This window comes from Cherax quadricarinatus, unplaced genomic scaffold (genome assembly GCF_038502225.1).
Source record: "Cherax quadricarinatus isolate ZL_2023a unplaced genomic scaffold, ASM3850222v1 Contig1284, whole genome shotgun sequence".
NCBI classification, from domain to species: domain Eukaryota; kingdom Metazoa; phylum Arthropoda; class Malacostraca; order Decapoda; family Parastacidae; genus Cherax; species Cherax quadricarinatus.
The window spans coordinates 5654-27823 of NW_027196310.1; the positions used below are offsets into that span (position 1 = coordinate 5654).

Below are 22170 nucleotides of genomic sequence, written 5' to 3' on the forward strand. Positions count from 1 at the left end.
ACACTTAAGGTCACACTACACATACATGTACAAGCATATATATACACACACCTCTCTGGGTTTTCTTCAATCTTCTTTCTAGTTCTTGTTCTTGTTTATTTCCTCTTATCTCTATGGGGAAGTGAAACATTTTTCTTCCTCCGTAAGCCATACGTGTTGTAAGTGGCGACTAAAATGCCGGGAGCAAGGGGCTAGTGACCCCTTCTGTATAAATTACTAAATTTAAAAAGAGAAACTTTTGTTTTTCTTTTCGGGTGGGATACAGCCGGAATTTTATTTGTCTCACAGGCCACAAAAGTTACTGGAAAAAAATATCAGAAATGAAAAAAGTAACGAAAACCTAAAATAAAATAATGAGACTTTACGAGAGTCCCAGATGTTGCCGCCACCAGATCACTGAGCGTCAACTTCATGCCTTTATATCTCAGTAACTACTGATTGAAAAAAAAATTGTTTTATTACCTACAGAAAATTATTCATTTTTTATTACCTACAGAATATTATTATCTTTAATTCTGTAAGAAAAAATAATTTTTTTTTTCAAAAATTCTTGGAACCTGGTGTACCCTTTGAGATTTGGCCTCTGGAGCCTGAAAGGGGTATATCTAAACTTAAGTATAATATACAAGCTCTCCTCACTTAGTGACGTACTCATTTACTGACGACTCAGACTTACAACGGGCTCTCTGACCAATATGCATACCTAAATAATGTATATTAGAATTGATTTCCTGTAATCTGTTTATTACAATATACAGTACACTACTGTACAATCACTTAAAAATATACTAAAAAAGTTATAAATGGTGCAGAGGTGACATTAAAACAATATCAAAGATGGTTGATACAAACCCACTACCATTATAGTATGCTCCTTGCTTAGAGATGAATTCGTTTACTGACTTGGTCTTAGGAACGGAACTCTGTCATTAAGTGAGGAGAGGCTGTACTGTACTGCATTATAAAAAATACAACTCACCACAGGCATCATGTGAGTGTCGTAGACCCTTACTAGGTAGCCTTCTAACTCATCCTGTTCCTGGGGGATACTGTCATTCATCACCAAATCCAGGGCATCACTTAATCCTACACCCATTTCTCCACCTAGCCATATCTCACTGTATGCTATTTCAAAACCAAGTATGATGAAAATTGTCCCCAATGTCATATATACAATATACATATAGAAATAACAGTGGTTAAAGTTCCCCACACAGTTGTTGAGCCAAGCTGGGTTTTTATTTAAGGAATTTTATTAAATTAATTTCTACAATGCACAGAAAAGATTACTATTTAATTAACAGTGGAGTACTAAGAAAATATATGCAGAATATATACAGAATATGCTTGGACATACAGCAGGCATGTGTGAGTATGTTAGATAGGAGTGAGTGGAGACATATGGATTTTAGGACGTGATGAGTTGTTGGAGTGTGAGCAGGGTAATATTTTGTAGAGGGATTCAGGAAAACTGGTGAGCCGGCCTTGAATCCTGATGTGGGAAGTACAGTGCCTGTACTCTAAAGGAGGGGTTTGGGGTATTTGCTATTTGGCGTGACATCTGAACTGTCGTATCTGGGCGCTTTTTCAGAGAGTGATTTATGTGTGAAAGATGGTGAAAGTATTTCGTTCTTTCTTTTTTGGGTCACCCTGCCTCAGTGGGAGATGGAAAGCGTGTTAAAAAAATGTACAGTACTGTAGGACGCCAACTTATAATGCTAATTCATTCCTGAAAATTGTTCTTAGTCAGTTGTTCAGAACTCAGAATCTATTTTCATGCAAACACCCATCTTATAATGGGATGAATTCCCCAGCCATAATATTCTGTATTTAATTTTGCCTATTTTTTACTGACAATATCTACTTAATATTTTAGAGGTGGTATTGTTCATTCCTCACTTACTAATAGTATTAAACAGTGATTAATAAACAGAACACAGCCACAATATAGCATTTAGTTAAGTACATTTTCTTGTAAGAGGCCCACACTCAAATTTCATTTCATTTGTATACGTACATTCTTTCTTATGAATAATATTTGAGACATTAGTGCAATAATTAAAGAGCTATGACATCTGAAACACAAAAATGAGACCAAATATGAAGCAACATTTATTATATGGATACAAAAAATACTATACTAGCACACTAAATTAAAACGCCCACAACAAATGGTGTGGCTTGAAAAGGATACGGCAGTGATGATCCATCTTGAGAATGCAGCAGTTACACACCGAGCAATGATGTGTGCGAGGTGACTTCGGTGCTATACATTTTTTACAAACACTTACTGCTTCAATGATTAAAATTATATTTATGGTTTTATATGCAGTAGTTACTGTATTTAATGACCGTTCATGCTGAGATACTTTATATGGGTTTCGTTACAAATGTAAACAGTTATAAAATGTAATATATTAAGTCTTTGGAATAAAATATTTGAATAAATCACTTGGTAAAAGATTAAAAATTTAACAGTTTTAAATAATGTAGATAATTCACACAGGGAGTACTAATTATAATATACATAATAATATTTTTAAAAAGGTATAATTTTGGTGAAAGTATGAAATATTTCCTATATGCATAAGAATTATGAAACTGTTTTATAAATATGTTCTTCTGTGTCAGTGAGAGCCCTTTAGTATATTTATACCATCACTGTTCTACTCTTGAGTGAGGTGCACAGGCACCTTCTTATATAAGAAAAGGATAGAAAAATTATCTTGAGGGAGAGAAAAGTAAGACATGTACACTAGGGGGTGGCAGTCGAGCTGGGCACATGCTCCAGCTGGCACTTGTGCATCACAATAATAGGGCAACAATGTGTGACTATAGGTGAAGGAAGTTGAACTGGGCACAATGTTTAATTAAAGAGTATACCAGGGATAGGAGAGATAGGCATTAGGACAAGAACAGGTGTAGCACATTCCAGGTGGGCTCCCCAAGGTATCACACAGAAATACAATAAACATTGCTATATCTTTTAAATATGAAAAACCAAAGTCAAAACTTAGAAATATCCAACATAATATTAACCCCTAAACGATCCAAAAGTATATATACGTTCTTACCGCTAGCACCCCAAACGTATTACCTGGAGTTTACCTGGAGAGAGTTCCGGGGGGGTTAATGCCCCCACAGCCGGTCTGTGACCAGGCCTCATGGTGGATCAGAGACTAATCAACCAGGCTGTTACTGCTAGCTGCACGCAATCCAACATACGAGCCACAGCCCAGCTGGCCAGGTACCGACTTTAGGTGCTTGTCCAGTGCCTGCTTGAAGACAGCCAGGGGTCTATTGGTAATCCCCCTTATGTATGCTGGGAGGCAGTTGAACAATCTCGGGCCCCTGACACTTATTGCATTGTCTCTTAACGTGCTAGTGACACCCCTGCTTTTCACTGGGGGGATGTCGCAGCATCTGCCAAGTCTTTTGCTTTCGTTGTGAGTAATTTTCGTGTGCAAGTTCGGTACTAGTCCCTCTTAAGATTTTCCAGGTGTATATAATCATGTATCTCTCCCGCCTGCGTTCCAGGGAGTACAGGTTCAGGAACCTCAAGCGCTCCCAGTAATTGAGGTGTTTTATCTCCGTTATGCGCACCGTGAAGGTTCTCTGTACATTTTCTAGGTCAGCAATTTCACCTGCCTTGAAAGGTGCTGTTAGTGTGCAGCAATATTCCAGCCTAGATAGAACAAGCGACCTGAAGAGTGTCATCATGGGCTTGGCCTCCCTAGTTTTGAAGGTTCTCATTATCCATCCTGTCATTTTTCTAGCAGATGCAATTTATACAATGTTATGGTCCTTGAAGGTGAGATGCTCCGACATAATCACTCCCAGGTATATATATGTTTTATTTTTCCTGCCTTCAAATTTGGCATGATTGACCTGAGATGCCTGGTCAGCACAGAATGGGTCATAACACTCGGTGTACACCATATTAAAAAAATCTGGGACCACTTAGCACCTTGTGGGAGCGCCAGTTAAATTGAGTGCCAGCTAGAGCAAACAGTGCGGCAAACACCAAGGATTCACTGATGTAATGTCATATTAACACTCCTCTTTTAAGAGGAAAGTGATGTTAACTGCAAGTTTAGGGTCTGTCTATCTCTCTCTATCTCTGTCTGTGTCTGTCTATCTGTCTGTCTATCTCTGTCTATCTGCCTCTGTCTCTTTTTATCTGCCTCACAGGTACACACAAATGCAATTATACATAGTGTAAATTACCTAGGATAATCTAAAAAATCCGAAGTGCTATACTGTGCTTGTAGATATAATGCATAAGAATACCTGTTGGTTCACAGTGGCTCTCTCTGAGACAGAGAGAGAGAGACAAGCAGAGGAGATGGAAAGAGACAAGCAGACAGAGAGGCAAGACAGAGAGACAGATAATCAGTGACAGAGAAACCAGCTCATCAAATGTCACCCCTTATCTCTGCACCCTCGCTGGTGCCAATCAAATGTCATCACTTATCTCATCTTATCTCTGCACTATCTCATCTTATCTCTGCCCCCTCGCTGGCACCCATCAAATGCCATGCTTATCTCATCTTATCACTGCCCTCCGATGCTTGTCACTGACACTTGTCTTATGCATTGCTTCAGGGGAACGTCTTCCTTTTTCCTTCTTCTTCTTCTATACTCCCATGTATCCAAAACATTGCTGGGACCTATAAATACTTTGTATATACTACAGTGGAACCTCAAATTTCGAACGTATCGCTTATCGAACTCTTCAAAAATCGACCGCTTTTTTCTAACCAACTTTGTCCCTATTATCGAGCTCGCCCTTATTTTCGAACCGCCAGGTACCGGACCTGACCGCTAGCCCACTCTATCCGCGTCCCTGTGTAGGCGCCGTGAACCAGTCTGGCTTTGTTGATGCTTGAGTAAACACTAACCTGTGCTCTCATTCAAACATTTTACAATTAATTCATTGTGTTTAGTGCTTGTGGGACTGTGAAATAAGCTACCATGGGTCCAAAGAAACTTGCTAGTGGTACCCCTGTGGTAAAGAAAGTGAGAAACACCATAGATGTGAAGAAGGAAATAATACAGAATTAGTATGAGAGTGGTGTGAAACTTGCTGAGCTTCCCAGGATGTATGGGAAAAACAAGTTGACCATCATTTCTATCCTGGCAAAGAAAGAACATATCAAGGAAGCTGATGTTGCGAAAGGTGTTAACATGCTAACCAAAAAAAGACCACAGACAATCGATCAGGTTGAGAAGTTGTTGCTGGTGTGGATCAAGGATAAAGAGATGGCAGGTGATAGTGTTTCAGAGATGATTATTTGTGAAAAGGCAAGGAAGTTGCATGCCGATCTGGTACAGAAAACTCCTGGAACCAGTACTGATAGTGAATTTAAGGCCAGCAGAGGCTGGTTTGACAGATTTAAGAAGCGTAGTGGCATACACAATGTTGTAAGGCATGGTGAGGCAGCCAGTTCAGACAAACGAACTCTTTTGTTCTGTGCTAATGCTAGTGGTGATTTCAAAGTGAAGCCTTTACTTGTGTATCATTTAAAAAATCACAGTGTATCTTTCTGTCTCATAAACACGCTAGATAACAGGGATATCTTGCCACTCCTACTTACACTTTGGTCACACTTCACAGACACGCACATGCATATATATACACATACATCTAGGTTTTTCTCCTTTTTCTACATAGCTCTCGTTCTTCTTTATTTCTACTATTGTCCATGGGGAAGTGGAAAAGAATCTTTCCTCCGTAAGCCATGCGTGTCGTATGAGGCGACTAAAATGCCGGGAGCAATGGGCTAGTAACCCCTTCTCCTGTAGACATTTACTAAAAAAGAGAAGAAGAAAAACTTTATAAAACTGGGATGCTTGAATGTGCGTGGATGTAGTGCGGATGACAAGAAACAGATGATTGCTGATGTTATGAATTAAAAGAAGTTGAATATCCTGGCCCTAAGCGAAACAAAGCTGAAGGGGGTAGGGGAGTTTCGGTGGGGGGAAATAAATGGGGTTAAATCTGGAGTATCTGAGAGAGTTAGAGCAAAGGAAGGGGTAGCAGTAATGTTGAAGGATCAGTTATGGAAGGAGAAAAGAGAATATGAATGTGTAAATGCAAGAATTATGTGGATTAAAGTAAAAGTTGGATGCGAGAAGTGGGTCATAATAAGCGTGTATGCACCTGGAGAAGAGAGGAATGCAGAGGAGAGAGAGAGAGATTTTGGGAGATGTTAAGTGAATGTATAGGAGCCTTTGAACCAAGTGAGAGAGTAATTGTGGTAGGGGACCTGAATGCTAAAGTAGGAGAAACTTTTAGAGAGGATGTGGTAGGTAAGTTTGGTGTGCCAGGTGTAAATGACAATGGGAGCCCTTTGATTGAACTTTGTGTAGAAAGGGGTTTAGTTATAGGTAATACATATTTTAAGAAAAAGAGGATAAATAAGTATACAAGATATGATGTAGGGCGAAATGACAGTAGTTTGTTGGATTATGTATTGGTAGATAAAAGATTGTTGAGTAGACTTCAGGATGTACATGTTTATAGAGGGACCACAGATATATCAGATCACTTTCTAGTTGTAGCTACACTGAGAGTAAAAGGTAGATGTGATACAAGGAGAATAGAAGCATCAGGGAAGAGAGAGGTGAAGGTTTATAAACTAAAAGAGGAGGCAGTTAGGGAAACAAATAAACAGCTATTGGAGGATAGATGGGCTAATGAGAGCATAGGAAATGGGGTCGAAGAGGTATGGGGTAGGTTTAAAAATGTAGTGTTAGTGTGTTCAGCAGAAGTTTGTGGTTACAGGAAAGTGAGTGCGGGAGGGAAGAGGAGCGATTGGTGGAATGATAATGTAAAGAGAGTAGTAAGGGAGAAAAAGTTAGCATATGAGAAGTTTTTACAAGGTAGAAGTGATGCAAGGGGGGAAGAGTATATGGAGAAAAAGAGAGAGGTTAAGAGAGTGGTGAAGCAATGTAAAAAGAGAGCAAATGAGAGAGTGGGTGAGATGTTATCAACAAATTTTGTTGAAAATAAGAAAAAGTTTTGGAGTGAGATTAACAAGTTAAGGAAGCCTAGAGAACAAATGGATTTGTCAGTTAAAAATAGGAGAGGAGAGTTATTAAATGGAGAGTTAGAGGTATTGGGAAGATGGAGGGAATATTTTGAGGAATTGTTAAATGTTGATGAAGATAGGGAAGCTGTGATTTCGTGTATAGGGCAAGAAGGAATAACATCTTGTAGGAGTGAGGAAGAGCCAGTTGTGAGTGTGGGGGAAGTTCATGAGGCAGTAGGTAAAATGAAAGGGGGTAAGGCAGCCGGGATTGATGGGATAAAGATAGAAATGTTAAAAGCAGGTGGGGATATAGTTTTGGAGTGGTTGGTGCAATTATTTAATAAATGTATGGAAGAGGGTAAGGTACCTAGGGATTGGCAGAGAGCATGCATAGTTCCTTTGTATAAAGGCAAAGGGGACAAAAGAGAGTGCAAAAATTATAGGGGGATAAGTCTGTTGAGTATACCTGGCAAAGTGTATGGTAGAGTTATTATTGAAAGAATTAAGAGTAAGACGGAGAATAGGATAGCAAGTGAACAAGGAGGCTTTAGGAAAGGTGTGTGGAACAGGTGTTTACAGTGAAACATATAAGTGAACAGTATTTAGATAAGGCTAAAGAGGTCTTTGTGGGATTTATGGATTTGGAAAAGGCGTATGACAGGGTGGATAGGGGGGCAATGTGGCAGATGTTGCAGGTGTATGGTGTAGGAGGTAGGTTACTGAAAGCAGTGAAGAGTTTTTACGAGGATAGTGAGGCTCAAGTTAGAGTATGTAGGAAAGAGGGAAATTATTTCCCAGTAAAAGTAGGCCTTACGCAAGGATGTCTGATGTCACCGTGGTTGTTTAATATATTTATCGATGGGGTTGTAAGAGAAGTAAATGCGAGGGTCTTGGAAAGAGGCGTGGAGTTAAAAGATAAAGAATCACACATAAAGTGGGAGTTATCACAGTTGCTCTTTGCTGATGACACTGTGCTCTTGGGAGATTATGAAGACAAGTTGCAGAGATTGGTGGATGAATTTGGTAGGGTGTGCAAAAGAAGAAAATTAAAAGTGAATACAGGAAATAGTAAGGTTATGAGGATAACAAAAAGATTAGGTGATGAAAGATTGGATATCAGATTGGAGGGAGAGAGTATGGAGGAGGTGAATGTATTCAGATATTTGGGAGTGGACGTGTCAGCGGATGGGTCTATGAAGGATGAGGTGAATCATAGAATTGATGAAGGGAAAAGGGTGAGTGGTGCACTTAGGAGTCTTTGGAGACAAAGAACTTTGTCCTTGGAGGCAAAGAGGGGAATGTATGAGAGTATAGTTTTACCAACGCTCTTATATGGGTGTGAAGCATGGGTGATGAATGTTGCAGCGAGGAGAAGGCTGGAGGCAGTGGAGATGTCATGTCTGAGAGCAATGTGTGGTGTGAATATAATGCAGAGAATTCGTAGTTTGGAAGTTAGGAGGAGGTGCGGTATTACCAAAACTGTTGTCCAGAGGGCTGAGGAAGGGTTGTTGAGGTGGTTCGGACATGCAGAGAGAATTGAGCGAAACAGAATGACTTCAAGAGTGTATCAGTCTGTAGTGGAAGGAAGGCGGGGTAGGGGTCGGCCTAGGAAAGGTTGGAGGGAGGGGGTAAAGGAGGTTTTGTGTGCGAGGGGCTTGGACTTCCAGCAGGCATGCATGAGCGTGTTTGATAGGAATGAATGGAGACAAATGGTTTTTAATACTTGACGTGCTGTTGGAGTGTGAGCAAAGTAACATTTATGAAGGGGTTCAGGGAAACCGGTAGGCCGGACTTGAGTCCTGGAGATGGGAAGTACAGTGCCTGCACTCTGAAGGAGGGGTGTTAATGTTGCAGTTTAAAAACTGTACTGTAAAGCACCCTTCTGGCAAGACAGTGATGGAGTGAATGATGGTGAAAGTTTTTCTTTTTCGGGCCACCCTACCTTGGTGGGAATCGGCCAGTGTGATAATAATAATAATAATAAAAATAATGTTATAAAGAACAAATTATGTGTCTTGTGGACAGTAAATAAGCCATGGGTCACTAGGCAAATTTTCAGAGTGGGTCCATGAAGTGTTTGGCCCCAATGTGAGAAAATACCTCCTAGACAATAATTTGCCACTCAAGTGCCTCCTGTTAATGGACAATGCTCCTGCTCATCCTCCAAACTTAGTAGACCTCTTATCTAGGGACTTCAGTTTTATAACAGTGAAGTTCTTGCCTCCTAACACCATTCCTCTCCTCTCCTCCAGCCCATGGACCAGCAGATCATTTCTAACTTCAAAAAACTCTACACAAAAGCAGTGTTTGAAAAGTGCTTTGAAGCGACCACAGACACTAAATTGACCTTAAGAGAGCTCTGGAGGAATCACTTCAATATCTACAGCTCCATAAGCCTTATAGGTATGGCTTGGGAGGGAGTGACTTCCAGGACTTTGAACTCTGCTTGGAGACAATTGTGGCCAGATTGTGTCCAAAAGAGGGATTTTGAAGGGTTTGAGGCTGACCCTGACCCAGCTGACCCTCTGCCTGTTGTTGACTCTACTGTGGCATTGGGAAACACCCTGGGGCTGGAGGTGAGTGGCGAGGATGTGGAAGAGTTGGTGGAGGACCACAGGGAAGAGCTAACCACTGAAGAGCTGCAAGAGCTTCATTTGGAACAGTATCAGACCACAGCTGAGGAACTTGCTTCAGAGGAGGACGAGGGAGTGGATGAAGTACCTTCTTCAAAGATTAAGGAGATTTGCATCAAGTGGAACGATGTCCAAATGTTTATGGAGAAGTACCACCCTGAGGTCACAGACCCTGAGCTGCTTTGGGGATTAGCGTGGACGGTTACAAAGCATGGCTTGCTTCTGCAGTGTTTTAAAAACTGAGGTTGGAGAGTTGAAGGAGGAGGTCTTGCTTCTCCAGGAGGAGATTAGGAGGCTGAAGGTCCACCTCAATGGGCCTGGGAGAGAGTGTGAGGTGGTTGGAGATGTGGGGAATGAGGCTTCTAGCAGTGAGGTGCAGTCTGTCTCTCACTGTGAGGAGGCTGTAGGTGGGGAGGTAGCAACGGCTACCAGCAGTGAGGTGCAGCCCAGCACCTGCTACAAGTGGCGAGTTGTTCACAGTAATGGGAGGCGCATCAGAGTAAGGAAAGTTAAGAGTGAAGATCTGAAGGTAGGAAATCGCTTCTCTGTTCTCCAGGATGAATGTACTTCAGTGGCCAGTGAAGGTAAGGGTACTACTGCCCCTGCTAATGAAGGTAAGCGCATTCTTGTGGTTGGTGACTCTCAGGTAAGATATGTTGACCGTGCTTTTTGTAATAGGAATAAGAAGATGAGAGATAGAGTGTGCTTCCCTGGAGCTGGTGTTGGGGACATTGTCAACAGGCTGGATAATATCATGTCAGGTAATGGGAACAAGCCCATTATCTGTCTCAGTGCTGGTGGAAATGATATTGGGAAGGGTAGGAGAGAAGAGCTGCTAGATAAGTACAGGTCAGCTATAGATTTCATTAAGTCTAAGGGAGGGATCCCAATCATATGTAGCATCTTGCCTAGAAGGGGAGTAGGAAATGAATGGTTGTCTAGGGCAATTGGTGTAAATTGCTGGCTAGACAGATACTGCAAGGAACTTGCAATCCCATTCATTGACAACTGGAACAACTTTTATGGCAAACATGATATGTATGCAAGGGATGGGGTACATCTCTCTGGGGCAGGGGTGGTAGCACTTGCAGACTCGATTGAGAAGGCCATTGGTGAAATGCCTATGATTTTAAACTGATGGAAGATAGAGGTATGGGTGTGTGTGGGAAACAAGCAGGTTGCAACACTAGGGTTGGAAACAGTAAATGTATAAAAGGCATTCAGCATGAAGTTATAAATAAAGACAATAGAACAGGTCAGCAAACAAAGGGGGACAGCAGAGGGCAGCAAGGGACTAGCTCCCTTAAGGTTTACTATACTAATAGCAGGAGTGTTAGAAATAAGATAGATGAGCTAAGATTAATTGCAAGTGCAGGAAACATAGATATTATTGCTATAACAGAGACCTGGCTCAATTTGAAAGATAGAGAGATGCCCTCTGAATGTCACATACAAGGCTATAAATTATTCCACACTGACAGGGTCAACAGGAAAGGTGGTGGAGTAGCGATGTATGTCAGAGACAATTTAAATTGTTGTGTTAGACAAGATATTAAATTAGAAGCGTCAGCCACTGAATCTGTTTGGTTACAGCTTCTCGAGGGCCGAGAAAAACTAATTTTGGGTGTGATTTACAGGGCCCCAAATCTTGATAGGGAGTGCAGTAAACTTCTATGGGACGAAATTCGTAAGGCATCTACATACGAAAATGTTGTGCTAATGGGAGATTTCAACTATAGACAGATTGACTGGAGCAATTTGACAGGAAATTTAGAGTCGGGTGACTTTCTTGATTCGATCCAGGATTGTTTTTTAAAACAGTTTGTGACAGAGCCAACTAGGGGAAATAACCTCCTTGACTTGGTTCTTGCCAGTAGGGAAACACTAATTAATAATCTTGAGGTTAATGATGAGCTTGGGGAGAGTGATCACAAATCACTCAGTTTTAACATATTATGGAATTCCCCTAATAATGGCAATCAAGTCTCCGTCCCTGACTTTCGCTTGGCTGATTTCATAGGACTGAAAAATTACTTAGGTGGGCTGAACTGGAATGACCTGACTAAGGGTCAGGTAGGTGGTGATGGTTGCCGATATGATGCTTTCCAGGGCATAGTTCTAGCTGCTCAGTCAAATTATGTTCCAAATAGGGAAATCAGATCAAGCAAAAATGATCCTAAATGGATGAACAATAGATTAAAATATCTGATTGGTCAAAAGAGAGGCATATATAGGCAAATCAATAGAGGAGAGGGGCAATTAAGAAATCGATATATTCAGTTAAAGAGAGAAATAAAAAAGGGAATTAGAAAAGCAAAAAGAGATTATGAGGTTAAAGTTGCAAGAGAATCGAAGACTAACCCAAAAGGATTCTTTCAGGTATACAGAAGTAAGATCAGGGACAAGATAGGCCCACTCAAAAGTTCCTCGGGTCAGCTCACTGACAGTGATAAGGAAATGTGTAGAATTTTTAACACATACTTCCTCTCAGTTTTTACACAGGAGGATACCAGTGATATTCCAGTAATGATAAATTATGTAGAACAGGACGATAATAAACTGTGCACTATTAGGGTCACAAGTGACATGGTCCTTAGGCAAATAGATAAATTAAAACCTAACAAATCCCCAGGCCCTGATGAACTGTATGCAAGGGTTCTAAAGGAATGTAAAGAGGAGCTTAGCACACCTTTGGCTAATCTTTTCAACATATCACTACAAACTGGCATGGTGCCAGATAAGTGGAAAATGGCAAATGTGATACCTATTTTCAAAACAGGTGACAGGTCCTTAGCTTCGAACTATAGACCAATAAGCCTAACCTCCATAGTGGGAAAATTTATGGAATCAATAATTGCCGAGGCAGTTCGTAGCCACCTTGAAAAGCATAAATTAATCAACGAATCTCAGCATGGTTTTACAAAGGGGCGTTCCTGCCTTACGAATTTATTAACTTTTTTCACTAAGGTATTTGAGGAGGTAGATCATGGTAATGAATATGATATTGTGTACATGGACTTCAGTAAGGCTTTTGACAGGGTCCCACATCAGAGACTATTGAGGAAAATTAAAGCACATGGAATAGGAGGAGAATTTTTTTCCTGGATAGAGGCATGGTTGACAAATAGGCAGCAGAGAGTTTGCATAAATGGGGAGAAATCAGAGTGGGGAAGCGTCACGAGCGGTGTTCCACAGGGGTCAGTGTTGGGCCCCCTGCTGTTCACAATCTACATAAACGACATAGATGAGGGCATAAAGAGCGACATCGGCAAGTTTGCCGATGACACCAAAATAGGCCGTCGAATTCATTCTGACGAGGACATTCGAGCACTCCAGGAAGATTTGAATAGACTGATGCAGTGGTCGGAGAAGTGGCAGATGCAGTTTAATATAGACAAATGCAAAGTTCTAAATGTTGGACAGGACAATAACCATGCCACATATAAACTAAATAATGTAGATCTTAATATTACGGATTGCGAAAAAGATTTAGGAGTTCTGGTTAGCAGTAATCTGAAACCAAGACAACAGTGCATAAGTGTTCGCAATAAAGCTAATAGAATCCTTGGCTTCATATCAAGAAGCATAAATAATAGGAGTCCTCAGGTTGTTCTTCAACTCTATACATCCTTGGTTAGGCCTCATTTAGATTATGCTGCACAGTTTTGGTCACCGTATTACAGAATGGATATAAATTCTCTGGAAAATGTACAAAGGAGGATGACAAAGATGATCCCATGTATCAGAAACCTTCCCTATGAGGATAGACTAAGGGCCCTGAAACTGCACTCTCTAGAAAGACGTAGAATTAGGGGGGATATGATTGAGGTGTATAAGTGGAAGACAGGAATAAATAAAGGGGATGTAAATAGTGTGCTGAAAATATCTAGCCTAGACAGGACTCGCAGCAATGGTTTTAAGTTGGAAAAATTCAGATTCAGGAAGGATATAGGAAAGTACTGGTTTGGTAATAGAGTTGTGGATGAGTGGAACAAACTCCCAAGTACCGTTATAGAGGCCAGAACGTTGTGTAGCTTTAAAAATAGGTTGGATAAATACATGAGTAGATGTGGGTGGGTGTGAGTTAGACCTGATAGCTTGTGCTAACAGGTCGGTTGCCGTGTTCCTCCCTTAAGTCAATGTGACCTGACCTGACTAGGTTGGGTGCATTGGCTTAAGCCGGTAGGAGACTTGGACCTGCCTCGCATGGGCCAGTAGGCCTTCTGCAGTGTTCCTTCGTTCTTATGTTCTTATGTTCTTAAGTTCAGTGACAAAACAATGTCCCATTTTAGGGAAATCTTAAAGAAGCACCAGAAACAGAGGACTGTGGACAGTTACTTTGTGAGACAGATGTCCAGTGACTCTCAAGCTGGTCCTAGTGGCATTAAAAGACAGAGAAGGGAAGTAACCCCAGAGAGGGCTTTACCTGAAGTCCTCATGGACGGGAATTCTCCTTCCAAACACTAATTTCAACTCCCTCTCTCCTCCTATCTTCCAGATGCCATCACCAAACTTCAATAAAGGTAAGTAAAAATGTTATTTTATATGTTTATTTAAATTTATTAATACATAATTGTACACTATTTGTTGTATGTATGTAAAACTTTAATTAATTTCTACAAAATGCATTTTTTTGTGTGAATATTTTTGGGTTTCTGGAACGGATTAATTGTATTCCATTATTTATAGGAAATACTGCTTCACTTTTCAAACTTTTCCAATTTAGAACTAGCTCCTGGAATGGATTAAGTTCGAAATTTGAGGTTCCACTGTATTCCCAGACAATAGTAAATGACCAAGGCATGTGTAAATGTTCACCTTTCAATGTGTTTGTGGCAATTTGAGTGCAATTTCAGTACCTAATATTAGTGTCAGAACAAAGATTGGTTATGAAATGACAAGAACTACAATAAATTGTAATTATCAGAACATAAAAGTTATATAAAATAATATAAAAATGAGAAAAAATGCAGCAGCGAGGAGGTGGATGGAGACAGTGGAGATGTCCTGTCTAAGGGCAATATGTGGTGTAAATATTATGCAGAAAATTCGGAGTGTGGAAATTAGGTGTGGAGTTAATGAAAGTATTAGTAAGAGGGCTGAAGAGGGGCTGTTGAGGTGGTTTGGTCATTTAGAGAGAATGGATCAAAGTAGAATGACATGGAGAGCGTATAAATCTGTAGGGGAAGGAAGGCGGGGTAGGGGTCGCCCTCGAAAAGGTTGGAGGGAGGGGGGTAAAGGAGGCATTGTGGGCGAGGGGCTTGGACTTCCAGCAATCGCGCATGAGCGTGTTAGATAGGAGTGAATGGAGACGAATGGTATTTGGGACGTGACAATCTGTTGGAGTGTGAGCAGGGTAATATTTAGTGAAGGGATTCAGGGAAACTGGTTATTTTTATAGACGGACTTGAGTCCTGGAAATGGGAAGTACAATGCCTGCACTCTAAAGGAGGGGTTCGGGATATTGGCAGTTTGGAGGGATATGTTGTGTATCTTTATACATATATAAACCATACCACGAGCGGGGATAGAACCCCCGATCAGAGTCTCAAAACTCCAGACCGTCGCGTTAGCCACTGGACCAGCTAGCCACAGTAAGATTCATCCAACTAGGTATATTTCTACACCATAGGAAGGTTAGCATAGGCACCACTGTGACCACAAATGCTAGCTGGTCCAGTGGCTAACACGACGGTCTGGAGTTTCGAGACTCTCTGATCGCGGGTTCTATCCCCACCCGTGGTATGGTTTGTTTGCAATCATGTCATTACGATTTCGTGAGTCATGTTAACGGCTTTGAGGGGACTTGAGCTAGAGTTCGTCACGGCCATGCTAGCTGGAGATTCATCTGTAAAAACTTGCATTTGTGGTCACAGTGGTGCCTATGTTAACCTTCCTATGGTGTAGAAATATACCTAGTTGGATGAATCTAATTGTGGCTAGCTGGTCCAGTGGCTAACGCGACGGTCTGGAGTTTCGAGACTCTCTGACCGCGGGTTCTATCCCCGCCCGTCGTATGGTTTGTTTGCAATTGTGTCATTACGATTTTGTGAATCATTTATACGTACAGTGGAACCTCAAATATCGAACTTTCTTCGGTCCAGAAGGCTGTTCGAGTGCCTTTACCGAATTAATTTATTCCCATCAGGGAATAAAAATACACTTATAAAAGCACTTACAAAAATACACTTACATAATTAGTAGTGTTGGGAGCAGTTCGATTTTTGAGGTTCCACTGTATTTACTTCTAAGCTGTTGTGTTCTGGGCACCTCTGCAAGAACAGTGATTATGTGTGAGTGAGGTGAAAGTGTTGAATGATGATGAAAGTATTTTCTTTTAGGGGATTTTCTTTCTTTTTGGGTCACCCTGCCTCGGTGGGAGACGGCCGACTTGTTAAAACAAAAAAAAAGGTATATCGGCAACACTTCTGCAAGCGGCAGGACTCATGTTGCCGTCAGGTGAGCATTAAGTGCCATCTTTGCAGCCTCATATCTCAGTAAGTACTGACCATAATTTTTTTATTTTAATCCTATAACACTTACAAAAATTTTCTCTTTATGTCAATAAAAAAAAACGATTTCTTTATTTTTCAAAATATTCTGGGCACTGGGTGAGAGAATGTATACATACATTTGGAGCGTTTAGGGGTTAACATGGTTTTAATAGGTATTATTTGATACTCTATTAGAAGAACTAAAAGTTCTATAAATTTTATATATTCTATTTTATATGTATTCTATATCTATGTTAATGAGTAATTTTAAAGTAAATTTTCTAGGATTAGTTAATTTTGCTAAAAGATATGTTATCATAGGTAAATACTGCACAAATGTTATCATAGGTAAATACTGCACAAATGTCATCATAGACCATGGGAAAACCTGGGTAGCCACAGCCACTCAAGAGGGAGAGGTTTTTTAGTGCCAGGAAGGAAAAAAAACTGGCAGGAAATGGCAGAAATCGTACACCAAATCCAGTCATTCCTGGAGTGGAACCACTGTCGATGGCCTCCACTCCAAACCAACAGATACAGATACTAATGCCTGAAAAAAATCCCCCCCCCCCCAGGAACCAACAATACCACCAGTCCGATAACATTCTTCTTTGCAAATATACAGGGTCTAAAGCCAGCAACAAACAACAAAATACCTTTCATCCGTGGACTGCTTGCAGAGGCAAAGGCAATGTTCGCGGCTTTCACTGAGACCCACATAAAGGATCACTTGGACAACGAAATATGGATCCCAGGTTACAACCTATACAGATGTGACAGAGTGAACAGGCAAAAGGGGGGGAGGGTTGGCCTGTACATTGCAGAGTCACTTGTTTGCACAGAACTTCTTAATGCCTCAACTGATGTAGTGGAAGTTTTAGCAGTAAAGATCGAGAACCAAAACCTAGTCATTGTGGTAGTCTACAAGCATCAGGATGCAACATCCCAGCAATTCCAGGAACAGCTGTTAAAAATTGACCACTGTCTGGAAAATCTTCCAGCTCCTGCCCCCAACATCTTGCTCCTGGGGGATTTCAACTTAAGGCACCTAAAATGGAGGAATATAGCAAATAATACTGTTGCAGCAGGAGGCAGCTCTGATGAAAACTCACACTCACACGAGCTTTTAAATCTCTGCACAAAATTCAATTTAAACCAGCAAATAATAGAGCCTGCTAGACTGGAGAATACACTAGACCTCATCTTCACTAACAATGATGATCTGGTACGAAATGTCACCATATCAAAAACAATATACTCAGATCACAACATAATTGAGGTTCAGACATGTATGCGCGGAGCCCCAGACCGACATAATGAGATTAGTCACGAGGGAGCATTCACCAAATTCAACTTCAATAACAAAAACATAAAGTGGGACCAAGTAAACCAAGTCCTAACCGATATAAGCTGGGAAGATAGACTAAGCAACACAGACCCCAACTTATGCCTAAAACAGATTAACTCGGTGGTGCTCGATGTATGCACAAGGCTTATTCCTCTAAGAAAAAGGAGGAGTAGATGTAAAATAGAAAGAGACAGGCGCTCCCTTTACAGGCGACGGAAAAGAATAACAGAGCGGCTAAAAGAGGTCAATATATCTGAAATGCGTAGGGAGACACTGGTCAGAGAAATAGCAAACATCGAACTTAAGCTAAAGGAATCTTATAGGAGTCAGGAGTCGCGGGAAGAACTAAAAGCCATAAATGAAATCGAAAGAAACCCAAAGTATTTCTTCTCCTATGCCAAATCGAAGTCGAGAACAACGTCCAGTATTGGTCACCTACTTAAAGAAGATGGGTCCTACACAGATGACAGCAAGGAAATGAGTGAGCTATTCAAGTCCCAATATGACTCAGTTTTTAGCAAGCCGCTAACCAGACTGAGAGTCGAAGATCAAAATGAATTTTTTATGAGAGAGCCACAGAATTTGGTTAACACAAGCCTATCTGATGTTATCCTGACGCCAAATGACTTCGAACAGGCGATAAATGACATGCCCATGCACTCTGCCCCAGGGCCAGACTCATGGAACTCCGCGTTCATCAAGAACTGCAAGAAGCCCCTATCACGAGCTTTTACCATCCTATTGACACGGGGGTCGTCCCACAGTTACTAAAAACAACAGACATAGCCCCACTCCACAAAGGGGGCAGTAAAGCAACAGCAAAGAATTACAGACCGATAGCACTAACATCCCATATCATAAAAATCTTTGAAAGGGTCCTAAGAAGCAAGATCACCACCCATCTAGAAACCAATCAATTACACAACCCAGGGCAACATGGGTTTAGAACAGGTCGCTCCTGTCTGTCTCAACTATTGGGTCACTACGACAAGGTCCTAGATGCACTAGAAGACAAAAAGAATGCAGATGTAATATATACAGACTTTGCAAAAGCCTTCGACAAGTGTGACCATGGCGTAATAGCGCACAAAATGCGTGCTAAAGGAATAACGGGAAAAGTCGGTCGATGGATCTATAATTTCCTCACTAACAGAACACAGAGAGTAGTAGTCAACAGAGTAAAGTCCGAGGCAGCTACGGTGAAAAGCTCTGTTCCACAAGGCACAGTACTCGCTCCCATCTTGTTCCTCATCCTCATATCTGACATAGACAAGGATGTCAGCCACAGCACCGTGTCTTCCTTTGTAGATGACACCCGAATCTGCATGACAGTGTCTTCCATTGCAGACACTGCAAGGCTCCAGGCGGACATCAACCAAATCTTTCAGTGGGCTGCAGAAAACAATATGAAGTTCAACGATGAGAAATTTCAATTACTCCGATATGGTAAACACGAGGAAATTAAATCTTCATCAGAGTACAAAACAAATTCTGGCCACAAAATAGAGCGAAACACCAACGTCAAAGACCTGGGAGTGATCATGTCGGAGGATCTCACCTTCAAGGACCACAACATTGTATCAATCGCATCTGCTAGAAAAATGACAGGATGGATAATGAGAACCTTCAAAACTAGGGATGCCAAGTCCATGATGACACTCTTCAGGTCACTTGTTCTATCTAGGCCGGAATATTGCTGCACACTAACAGCACCTTTCAAGGCAGGTGAAATTGCTGACCTAGAAAATGTACAGAGAACCTTCACGGCCCGCATAACGGAGATAAAACACCTCAATTACTGGGAGCGCTTGAGGTTCCTGAACCTGTATTCCCTGGCACGCAGGCGGGAGAGATACATGATTATATACACCTGGAAAATCCTAGAGGGACTAGTACCGAACACGCACACGAAAATCACTCACTACGAAAGCAAAAGACTTGGTAGATGATGCAACATCCCCCCCCAATGAAAAGCTGGGGTGTCACTAGCACGTTAACAGACCATACAATAAGTGTCAGGGGCCCGAGACTGTTCAACTGCCTCCAAGCATACATAAGGGAGATAACTAACAGACCCCTGGCAGTCTTCAAGCTGGCACTGGACAAGCACCTAAAGTCGGTACCTGACCAGCCGGGCTGTGGCTCGTACGTTGGTTTGCGTGCAGCCAGCAGTAACAGCCTGGTTGATCAGGCTCTGATCCACCAGGAGGCCTGGTCACAGACCGGGCCGCGGGGGCGTTGAACCCCGGAACTTTCTCCAGGTAAACTCCAGGTAAATATATAAATACTGGACAAATGTTATCATAGGTAAATACTGCACAAATGTTATCATAGGTAAATACTGTACAAATGCATATTGAACTATGATGGGTTCTAAGTAAATATACTTATAACATAAGTTATAAGTATACTTATAACATAAGTTATAAATATACTTATAACATAAGTTATAAATATGAATTTTATGTGGCACTATGAATTTTATGTGGCACTATGAATTTTATGTGGCACTATGAATTTTATGTGGCACTATGAATTAAGCATAAATTAAGTCACCTTTGGAGGTGTACCTGGGTCAGTAATTGCTGCCATTGTCAAGTGCAGGATGACATTTATTAACAACCAGTGTCCTAGTACAGTTAGAAAACAGGTGAGTATCGGTGATTTCTGCCAATAATAGGGTAGACCAATGATGTAAACTATAGAAACGACTGAGCTAGTTAACGTTATTACTCCCCCAGCAAGGATCTGAAAACAGATGTACAAACTCATTTTATCAATACTATACTGTACACACAACACATAAAATTACATGCTAGAGTAAGTCCATACTCTTTTTCATATTTATATTCTTAGTGAAATGCTGAAATGACAAGATGGTGGGGGGTCAAACATGGGCATATGATGACTGCTGATGTTATGTATAAAGGAGGAAGAAAGGCAAAACACGGTAAAATTTATATATAAATTGCAAAGAGTACAGTTTCAAAATCACTGCTGCATGTCAAGATCATCATACTTTTAGACATACTATACGTATACTAAGTTCCTTTCATGAGCAGCCATGTTTACTTGTTGGGGGAGTGAAGCCTTCATAGCCACCAAGGGCTGCACTGGCTTACATTCCCATGCCAGTGTAGCTGAAGCTGTTGACACTAAGCACAGCCACAATGTGCATAATGATCATGCATAATGATCTTCAAGACAGGAGATTCACTTTAATCAATTGCTAATTTTATTGTCTTTGGAAACTTTATTGACAAGGATCAAACAGGTTTTAGAGAAAATAAACCCACTTGGTTTCTTGTTTATTATAAGCTCATCTGAGAGCTAAATATGTACCACTTTCCTCTTCCTTGAAGATGAAAGATAACTGAAGGCATAACAGATTATTTTGCAACTTTCACCTCTCAATCCTTTGTGAGTACCTAATATCCTTCCAAGAAATGATGACAATGTTATTTCAATATATTCATTTGCATTTGTTCAGTATTCAACTTGTGTTTCTGGCCTTCACTTCTCCAATAATACTTCACAATTCTGTGAACTAGATTTAATGTTCAAACTATACTACACTACACTGTAGATTACATTCCATAATTACTTATGCCTCTCTCCTTCATGCCTATCATATTTCAACATGCTGTGAGGCCTGAGCTTGCTACCATCTGCAGCTCATAAGACTGCCATCCCCACGAGCCCCTTTGAGGCGGGGTAGATGGCAGACCAGAGGCCTAGCTTCTCCCTACGAGCCCCGTGAGGGCGGGGAATGTGGCTAGGCCTGGGGACAGTTGGTCCCAAAGATGAGGGGGGTACTTGTACCTCCTCCCATGGGAGACTTTAGTCTCGAGACACTCCCCAGATAGGGAGCCAAGGCCGGGTCACCACTACTTGGAAAAGACCCGGGCCGGGAGAATACCGGCGAATAAAAAAAAAAAAAAAAAAAAACATGCTGTGGATTTAGGTTTCATTTTTATCCACACCGGTTAAGTTGTTTGGTGATTTTAATTGTCATCATATTCTTTGAGAAGTCTCATTGCAATTCTTTTAATGACCTGTCAGTCTTTTCTTACTCCTTTTATCTTCTCATGTCTTAAATACTGGGGCTTCAACCCTTCGCTCTAATATTAAATATAAACATGAAGATAAATTCAATTTAGCAGAGTTACTTCATTTCATACTAAAAAATAAATATGGGAAAGAAGGCAGCTTAGCAATTTATGTTACCTAGCATTAATGGAGAGCCTGTGCTCGGTACCTACATACATTTTTCCAGTGTTGCTCAAATATGGGGCATTCTATTTTGCTGAATTATACAAGAAAAGATAGATACACCATTTTTATAATTTAGAGATGAAACAAAGTTTCACCATTGCTTGTCTTTAACCAAAACAAAGTTTCCCCATTGCTTGTCTTTAACCAAACTTCCATCACATTTCCTCACAAAGTCACATCTTTCATCATGATAATCTAATACAAGGTGACAGTTTTACATGTATGGACACCCATTTTGCAATTGGAAATAAGTCACTTTGCCTGACTTGTCTGGGTTATCCCAGGTAATTTACACTATGTATGATAATTGTACTTGTGTGTACCTGTGCCTAAATAATTTTACTTACTTAAACAGTTATTGTAATAACTTTATAAATATATTTTGA

General features: G+C 40.9%; 1 protein-coding gene across 1 annotated transcript; it reads right to left on the reverse strand.

The window, feature by feature from the left end:
- Nucleotides 1-979: 979 nt before the first annotated feature.
- On the reverse strand, nucleotides 980-20575 carry LOC138851628 (palmitoyltransferase ZDHHC16B-like; the record flags this gene model as incomplete). The annotated part of the gene is made up of 4 exons (XM_070080935.1): nucleotides 20546-20575; nucleotides 20065-20257; nucleotides 2195-2311; nucleotides 980-1230 (listed from the first exon to the last, which is right to left on the reverse strand). Coding segments are annotated over exons 1-4 (591 nt in total), but the record flags the coding sequence as incomplete, so codon positions are not given.
- Nucleotides 20576-22170: the final 1595 nt, after the last annotated feature.